The sequence below is a fragment of the Hydra vulgaris genome, chromosome 03 (assembly GCF_038396675.1).
Source record: "Hydra vulgaris chromosome 03, alternate assembly HydraT2T_AEP".
NCBI lineage: Eukaryota > Metazoa > Cnidaria > Hydrozoa > Anthoathecata > Hydridae > Hydra > Hydra vulgaris.
Genome location: NC_088922.1, coordinates 23,832,284 through 23,842,500, shown reverse-complemented (window position 1 = coordinate 23,842,500; position 10,217 = coordinate 23,832,284). Strand labels below are relative to the sequence as shown.

Sequence of the window (10,217 nt, the reverse complement as noted above, 5' to 3'; positions counted from 1 at the left end):
GTTTTTAATAATAATAATCATTTTTAATAAATGATTATTGACAAAACATTATATTTCATGATTAGAACTCAGATGTTTCTTATTTTTGTCACATTTAATTTGGGAAAAAAAATTGTAAGATGGCTAATTTTATTTAATAGAGTTACTTTTGCAATGAGTTAAAAAGAGTTATAAATATATTTGTTTTTCTTTGGAATTAAATTTAAAAAAAAACAAAAATGCAGTTTTGTAGATCCTGACGTAAATAGTTTTGTTTTTATTGTTTGATTTTCGTTTTTATCAACAATGTCACTTAATTTTGTCGGAGACTGTATATACATATATATATATATATATATATATATATATATATATATATATATATATATATATATATATATATATATATATATCTGTGTGTTTGTATAAATGTGTAACATTTGGTGTCACTTTACTTTGTAACACAATTTGTAACATACATTTGTAACACTTTGTTACATATTATGTTGTCCCTTTCTTTATAAAGTAATAAATTTGATGTCAATTAGTGTTTATAAATTTTATTCAAAATATTTTATGTAATAAAATTCTGTATAATAAAATGCTTTATTATACAGAATTTTACCTGCAATTAATATAATTTAAATAACTTGATTCTTATTTCTTTATCTACCTCTCCTGATAACTAAAGTAAAACAACAAAATAGTAAAGCAAAATAGTAAAACATTATTGATTAAAAAGACTTATGGTACTTGTTAATTGAATTTGGTAGCTAAATAAATCAAATCTGTTAATAAATTGATTCTTATAGTACCCAGTCTCTCTGATTTAGTCAAAAATTAATCTGTTTTATTGTAATATTTTAAGTATTTAATGCAAAAATTGTTGGTTTTATGTCAAAGTAAACTATTTTTGTGCAGTTATACAATTATAATTCATGTTTTAAAATATGATCTGCATATTTTCAATGTTTTTTTAGATATGTTCCATATTGTTCTAGTGATTTTTGGCTGGGAAACACAAATCAAATTACTTCAAAAGGTTTTAACATACTCTTGTATATTATTTTTAAAATAAGATCAGTAATTATTTTTTTTTTAATTTTTAAAAATATCTAGTTAGAGTATAAATATATCTATGTCAATATATATAAAAAATTACCAATAAAGTAACACTTATTTTTAAAGGTGAGAATATTGCATTTCATGGATCTAAGATACTTATCAGGTTAATTACAGAGTTATTAAATAAGCGTTTGGCTAAAGCATCAACACTAGTATTGGCTGGTAGCAGGTGATCAAAAAAATTTTAAATTTATTGCTGAAATGACTTTGATAAAATAAAATATTTATTTTTGCAGTTGATTTTTTTGAGAAAAACATACAATCTGTAATGTAATACTGATGATTTGTTCTTTAATCTTTTTTTGAAATAAAATTTTTTCTGTTTAGTGCAGGGGGTATTGGTGTTCTTCAAAATATTGATCGTGTTGCTAAAATTGTTCAGACTCTAAAACCAAATATTGAAGTTAAAGGTATCATTGATTCAGCATATTTTCTTGAAGCCTCCCTTAATTCAAACTGCAAATCAGACGGCTGTAATAACTCAGATTTGGAACTAAAACTTGCAACAAGGTATAATTACTTTTAATTGGTTATACTGTTCACCCTTTGTGGTATGCCATTTGTATCTTATGGACACAAAGTTTGTGTGCTTCATTATATTTATGTCGATTTAAATTAATTTTATTATTTAAATAAGCAATTTAAGTAAGGCATTTCCCAAAAAGCCTTACAATAAATGTTTGTTTATCGTGAAAAAACCTTTTTCTTTATATATATATATATATATATATATATATATATATATATATATATATATATATATATATATATATATATATATATACACATATATATATATATATATATATATATATATATATATATATATATATATATATATATATATATATGTATATGTATATATATATATGTATATATATATATATATATATATATATATATATATATATATATATATATATATATATGTATATATAAATTAGTAAAAACACTTATCTAATTTTTGATTACTTCAACACTGTGTTTCACCATCAGTAGGTTCATCAGGAAGAATGTCTAAACATAAAAAAGTTTTCAAATTATAGAAAAATTATTTCACAGGAAGTTGGGAATTGTTATAATTAATTATGTAATAACTGTAGTGTTTTTCAACCAGGAAATTGCATCAACTACATTAGATAATTAAAAAATCATGAAAAGAATTTTCTAGAATTAAGATAAATTTGGACTGGTCATTTGTTTTTATAATTTTTTAAAAGGAACTTATTTTCAAGTCTGTATTTAGAAATTAATTCTGATTTTTACTGAATAAAATTTTTTTACTGATTTTTACTGAATAAAAAATCAGAATTAATTTCTAAATGCAGACATGAAAATAAGTTCCTTTAAAAAAATTATAAGTATCGATGTAGCAGCACTCCCTTGCAAGTCAGGCTATAAGATAGTCGATGTAGCAACACTCTGTTGCGAGTCAGGCTATTTGTCAGTCGATGTAGCAGCACTTTGTTGCAAATCAGGCTATAAGATAGTCGATGTAGCAACACTCCATGCAGATTTACAGTAAAAAAAATTAAAATAAAAACATTGTTTATATTATTAAAAACATTCAGAATGTTTTAAAAACATTCAGAATGTTTTAAAAACATTCAGAATGTTTTAAAAACATTCAGAATGTTTTAAAAACATTCAGAATGTTTTAAAAACATTCAGAATGTTTTAAAAACATTCAGAATGTTTTAAAAACATTCAGAATGTTTTAAAAACATTCAGAATGCTTTTAAAAACATTTGGGTCAATTAAATTTGCGTTTTTGCGGGGTTTTTTTTTAATGATTAATTTGTAATCAAATTAATGGTTTTAACTTTCTGACAACACGGAAATGTTGGACTAAAGTCAAAAGTGTAATTATAAGTGAGGTATTTGTTGGCATAAGAATCATTTTTTTCCGTACTCCCAAATGCAACAATCTATAGAACTATATATGTATATATATATATATATGTGTGTGTGTGTGTGTGTGTGTGTGTGTGTGTGTGTGTGTGTGTGTGTGTGTGTGTGTGTGTGTGTGTGTATATATATATACAGTGGTGTACCCTCCGATTGTTTATTGGTCACCCTGCAGGCGACTAAAACAGTTTTTATTTCTCATTTGAGTCGTCTGCTTTGATAATCAGTAGTCTGGTTTTTTTGGGGTATCTTTTCTCAGGTGCAAATACTGAAGAAAAATAATTTAAAGGTCTGACTACTAAGATGTCTAATAAAAAAAAGTTTATTTAAAAGTAAAATTTAATAAATTTTTTAAATTAATTGAAGATCATCATTTTTGTTGTAGTTGATATCTGTTTCAAATTTTTATTATTATTGTTTTTTATAGTATTGTTTCTTTTTGTCAAGATTTTGTTAGGTGAAGCAAAAAAGTTGAAAGCCATAACTACAAAGAAGCGTTTTTTAAATAGAAAAATATTCTATTATTCATTCTCAATCTTCAATCAAATTTAATTTAGTTGAATGTTTAAAACGTGTTTTTAATGTTTTAAACATTTTTTATTATACTAAGAATTGTTTGTTGTTTTTTTTTCAGAAAAAAGGAATTTCCAAATGCATCATTAATTGCATTTTAATAATGATTTTTTATGTGCATCTTAGTGTTTTTTATTAATTTGTTTGACAAAGTTAAAATAAAAATTTATTTTACTAATGAAAAACAAAAGAAATTCTGTGTTATTAATCATTCAACTGTCCATTCACATGACTCAAAATGCGACTATAAGGTTTAAAAGATAATGATATATTAGTATTTGGAATTAGAGAGAATGAAAGAGAAAAAAAAAGAAATTTTAAGACTTAGTTTGAGAAGAAACGTGCTTCAAAATGCAACAACAACATTTGAAAAAACAGTAAAGTCGTACTTCAAAATATTAAATCGCATGTTGGCTTCTTTTTATTAAAATTGGTAAAATTATATAATGCACTGTTGTATACTTAATTAAACTAAGTGTATTAATTAAATAAATTAAATATTAATAAATTAAATTAATTTAATAAATAAAACTCATTATTAAACTAAGCTTTAAATGCTTTTTAATTTTTCTTTTAATAAATTGTAAGAAATAAAATCTTCATAGATCAAAGTATGGTTTTAATAATAAACACTTTTTTGTAAGTAAGAAACTATCTGGTCGTCCTGCCAGGCTACTAATAGGCTTTTTTCAAAAAATTTTAGTCGCCCTTGCAGAAAACCAGTCGTCTCATGCCACTGGATGACCAGGAGTGTACACCTATGATATATATAAATTATAAATAACCTTTTACTATTAAAATGTACATCATGGCGACAACGTAATTAAGGTCTTTTTGGCTTAATAAAAGCTACACAGTGTTACGATAAATTTTCCTTTTTTTTAATTTTTAATTTTGGAATAATTTACAGTTGTTCTATAAATGTTTACAATAAAAGTTCAATAAAGTTTATTAATGTGCTTATATTATAATTAAAATAAACATTGAAGACATTTTTACTAAAGTACTTTAACTAATCTTGCAGCTAATAGTAATAAATGTGTTGAATAAAAATGCAAATAATAATAATAATAAAGTAAAATTAGAAGTAAATTATTAAATAGTATTTTAAAAAGAAACAATAAACAAATGCTTTTTGACAAAATATTTAAATTAGAACTTAAAGCCACAAACCGTTTATTTTTTTAAATTATGTTTAGCTATTGGGGTGCCTTACTAGACTCTACTTGTGATAAAGGTTACCGTTGCTTGTTCGCAGAAAACATGCTGCTCACAGTAAAAAGTAAACTTAGTCTTAGTTCATATTTTGAATCTATTATTTATTAATGTTCATTTTGTTTATTTTTGCTCAACTTATCTTATACTAAATTATTTTAGTTTATTTTTTGTTTCCTGATTTCAGCTCCAATATTCATGTTCCAGTGGCTGTATGACACAGTGCAAATTATGGCTGATAATCGAGCATTAGAAACACATTTGGATGAAATCTTTCAGCCTAAAAACATGGCCTTTGTTCTGAAGCTTGGAGAAAAAATGAGGAAATTGCTAAAAGAAAGTGATGAGAGAATGTATAGTTTGTATTATCTTTATTTAGTTATCCAAATAATCTTTTTAAACATGTTGCTTACAAGCTAGTTACCAACTTGCAAGGTTAAGTTAAGTCAAGTTAATATGTGCTTACAAGCTAGTTACCAACTTGCAAGGTTAAGTTAAGTCAAGTTAATATGTGCTTACAAGCTAGTTAAGTTAATGTGTCCAATAAATTTTTCATTTTAAAAACTAGTTTTGTGCTAAAAAAATTAGTTTTTAAAATGAAAAATTTGTTAATATTTATTAATGAAAAAAAGTGAGTTTTACTAACAACCATTAAACAATATATAACTCACATCTAACTCTAAGTAATACTATATATAAATCAGTAGATAAACATTTTTTTAAGTTTAATATTTATGGTTCCACACTTGTGTGGTTTGAATTGGTTTCCATAATGCTATTTTTAAATTGTGGAAGAGTTCAAGCAGTTTTTTTCAACTCAGATGTCCTTACTGGCATTTGAATATTTTTGTTGTGTTACTACCACTAGGAGAAACCAACTAAAGTTTAAAATTGAAAAAATAGAGATATAAATCCAAAGTCCTTTTGCATCCCTGGTAAAATAATACAAAAAATACTAGGGTGTAAATTCTGTATGTAGGATGTAAACCCTGGTTTGTCAGGATGTTGAGACAAGTAACTTGGTATACAAATAGTCGTTTATGTGTTTAATGTCTGCCACACATTAATTGTTTCTTTAGTTATAATTGTTTCTTTAGTTATAATCTTTCAATAGGTTTACAATATCATTTATAATAGTTTCAATAGGTTCATATTATTATTTATAATAGTTTCAATAAGTTTACATTATCATTTATAATAGTTTCGTTCCTGAACTGCTAAAACTTTTTTTGTATTTTATTAACTTTAATTTACATTTAAATTTTTTCTTTCATAGTTATTGAATTACTAAAAAACTGTTCTAAAGTTTTAGTTTGTCATTGCTTCTTTGTGATGACAAGTTAAAAATACCTTCTTTTGGTTGTATCTTCATTGTCAAAAAGAAAACAAATAAAAATACTGTCAATACATCAATTCATCACAGTTACATCACAATCCAACACAGTCATATCAATCTGCATTATCATTATAATTAATATATTAGATTTATTATTATAATTAATATATTACAGTTATTATTATATTATAATTAACTTTAATTACATTTCATTTTATTATTATTATTTTTTTAATTCTGTGTTCAACTCCCCAATGCTATTTCTTTTTTTAAATTACTCCAAACATGAGCCTTAATAAACAGAGTGTGGTGCTACCAGTGGCATTTATGCATCAAACTTCATATTTCTTGCTTGAAGTAAGCACTCTACCATCATCACATTTACATCAATCACAATACATCACAGTTTTTCATGATATAATCTAAGTTTTAATATTTTATGGTAATTTATTCCAAAACATTAAAATTTCTAAAAAAAATTTTTGTTATGATTTAACTGAAATCTTTTTTAGTAAGATCTTTTAAATTCAGATCTCCAACTTTTTTAGTTTAAATGGTCTTAAAATGAAAATTTTGTTTTAAAATTTAACTAGAATGAAATCCTTGACTTTGGAGGCAGGAAGTTCTGCGAAATGAATCTTGTTCTGTGAAATATTGTTGTTCTGTAAAATGTTCATGTTCTGTGAATTAAATCTTGTTCTCTCAGCCTTTGGGAGGTGAATTACATTTACAAATTAATTTAATGTCAAAATAAATAAATTTTCATAATAGTCCAGTCTCCGAGTCATGTGACCTTAAAAAGGGTACAACTAATATATAATTATTAATTCTATTTCTATTTTATTTACTGATTATCACTTGTTCTATTTGCAAACGTTAAATAGCTTTATTAAAGTGAGTTTGATCTGACCAGTTCTTCTTTTACTGCTGGGAATAGACATGTATACATGATCAGTTACTATCGTTTCTTACACTTAGTTATTTACTTTTACACTGGGCATCTATCCAAATGTTTCCATAGTTACTCAAATATAACTCTTATATAACTTTGCCTGAGGCTGAATGTGTTTCATAAAGTAACTGGACTTTTAGGTCTAGTTGCGAAGTTAAACAAGAATTTTATTACATAAGTCAAGAGCAATATTTATTTGCTATTCTAAACTGCCTCATTTTTCAAAAATGACCCCCCTACAAAATTATAGTAATCTGAAAATGTAGAAAAAACTGTTGAAAAATAAAAGTAGTTCACATGTTTAGACAATCTAATATAAGGTCAATGGTTCCCTAATTTCATAATGCTGTAATTTATTACTTAATAGCAGTTAATTATAATAAAAAATATTTTCACGCGCATTATGTAGTTAATCAATTAGTTTATATGCCATCATCTGTACGTCATTATATGTCATCATCTGGTGAAACATTTTAATATCAGTTTAAACAAAATTATAAAAAAATCAAAATTTTTACTTCGCATTGTAAATGATTATTTAATTACAAACATATAATAAATTATATATTTGTATGATTTTGAATAAATATTATTAAAGTTAATTCTAAATAAACTATTCTTTAAACAGTTATATTATTGAATTCAAAATAAATAAAAATTTTATATGTAAATGATTGCTAGAAACAGGTGCCACCAGCGCCCCTTAATTTAATATTTATTAAGTATACGTAATATATATATACTTCTTTGGCTTTCCTGGCTTCACTTCACTTCTCAAAATAAATAAAATTTATATATATAAATGACTGCTAAAAGCAAGCATCACTGCCTCCTTTGAATTTTTTAATGCGCAAATAATAATAAATGCGCAGAAAAAGAATCTAAAATACAATAGCTATTGGACTTTAAAATAGTAATACAATACACCATAATAGTTATTGTAATTGTTTTTCATCAAAACATTACAATAGTTATTGTAATTGTTTTTCATCAAAACATTACAATAGTTATTGTAATTGTTTTTCATCCTTCCAATACAATACAAAAGTTATTGTAATTATTTTACATCACAGAACAAAAATAATACAATAGTTATTGTAAATGTTTATCATCACAGCAATGCAATAACAATAAATAATGTTTTAATTATATCTGTGGTGTTACAATACAATATTGTTGTTTGTAATGTGTTATTCTATTGAATTTTTACAATTACAATTACATCAGTCCAAACCCTACTTTTAATTACTAGTGGGAGTAGGGGTACCAATAAAATCTTAAGTTTTTTTTTTTTTATACATGACATCTTTTTATTGTTATCACTTCAAAAAATCATACACAGATTTTTTATGGACAACCCCTTAGTGTTTATAAGTATCTAATGACCAATGCAATGATATAAGCTTGTAACTTAATTAACCAATATTGTATATCACCTCTTAAATTTGGCTTTTTTTTAATGTTTTTTATTTTGTAATAAAGGCTATAGCCTCTTTATACAAAGTACACAGAATAAAATTTTATATACAAAGTACACAGAATTTATATACAAAGCACACAGAATAAAATTAGTAAAATTGTTTCAATTTTGTTAAGTCTCCATTTAAAAAATTATGTCAATTATAACATAAGTCTGATTCTCTGGAAAAAACATTGATAATAAAAGTTAATAAAAATAATATATATGACATAGTATATGATATAAACAAAATATATGACATAATATATGACAAAGTATATATTTGAGAAAATGTATGATAAAAATATATAATAGTTTGTAAATATAATAGTTTGTTATAAAAAAAATAATTTTATTTTAAAATTATTTTTCTTTGTTTAAAAAAAATGAACCAACTTAATAAAAACTTTTTTTCTTACAGTGGTTTGTTTGCGCCATCGTGCATTGCCCATACAGCATTGGCTAGCAGGTAAAATTTCTCTTGAGTTTTCTCACATTTGGACTCAAATTTCATTTTAAGCCAATTTCAGGCAAGAATGAGAGACTTTATCTTTACAAATTTTGTTTTCAAAATATGTATGTCTGTTTGCATGTATGTATGTACCTATATGCATACATAAATATATACCATACATACCTTACACATGATTTTTTCTTTGTGCCTGTTGTAAGGAAATTTGGCGGAGACATTGCCTATAAGCATTTTTTCGCCAAAAAAAAGGCACTTTTTCGCAAAAAAAAACAACAGCAATATTTGCTGCAAAAAAAAAAGGTCCTTAATGTCTGAATTTGGGCGTCTCCCAAATATGTTCAACGCCGTCAAAAAGGGTCTAAAATACACCCGATATATATATTTATATTTATATACATACATTTTTAGGGGAATGTATTAGGGGAATTAGAGGAATTGTTTTTAAAGGACTCAAAGAATTACCCTATTATATTTTCCTAAAAAGTCAGGATTTGTGTATATATAAGTTTGCTTTTTCTTTAGTTCTGTTTTTCATGGCGTTAAAATTAATGGTGTTACTCTTAATCAAGCTTTACAGTGTTGGTTGAGTGAAAGCTCTAATAAAACTAACTCAGGTAAAGATGCCAGCTGTAAAATGAGACTTACAGACAGTTGTCCTCCTATGTCATGTCAAAAAGATTGCCCACCAATCTACGATCCTACAACAGGAGTAGAGATAGAAATTCCTATGACAACTGTTCAAGAATTGGACAAAAAAGAATCTCGACGTGATACTGACTATATGGAATTCTTGAACAGGATAATGAAAGATATTAACACAGGATAAGAAAGCCATTAACATGTTTTCTTCAGACTCGTATACTGCCTTCTAGATAAAGAAGATATTGCTTTCTTAAAGAATTAAAAATGACATTTTTGACATAAAAATGACAATATAAGCACACACGCATACACAGATATATATATATATATATATATATATATATATATATATATATATATATATATATATATATATATATATATATATATATATATGTATGTATGTATATATATATGTATGTATATATATATATGTGTGTGTGTGTGTATATATATACTTAACAAAAAAGAAAATATTTTATAAGAGAATGTTTTGGTATTAAATATGTATCGACTAATATGTAGTTTTTAATATAAATATTGAAAAGAAATATCA

At 24.6% G+C, this 10,217-nt stretch overlaps 1 protein-coding gene across 2 annotated transcripts in view; it reads left to right on the top strand.

Moving 5' to 3' along the window:
• LOC100197018 (palmitoleoyl-protein carboxylesterase notum2) overlaps nt 1-10,217 on the top strand; it is a 29,135-nt gene extending 18,918 nt beyond the window's left edge. For both annotated transcript variants that reach the window (XM_065792708.1, XM_065792709.1), the window contains exons 6-12: nt 960-1,021; nt 1,168-1,273; nt 1,432-1,614; nt 4,785-4,867; nt 4,988-5,153; nt 8,969-9,016; nt 9,542-10,217. In XM_065792708.1, coding sequence (XP_065648780.1) covers nt 960-1,021; nt 1,168-1,273; nt 1,432-1,614; nt 4,785-4,867; nt 4,988-5,153; nt 8,969-9,016; nt 9,542-9,845 — 952 coding nt within the window. In that variant the 3' untranslated portion in view covers nt 9,846-10,217. The remainder of the gene's footprint in view (nt 1-959; nt 1,022-1,167; nt 1,274-1,431; nt 1,615-4,784; nt 4,868-4,987; nt 5,154-8,968; nt 9,017-9,541) is intronic.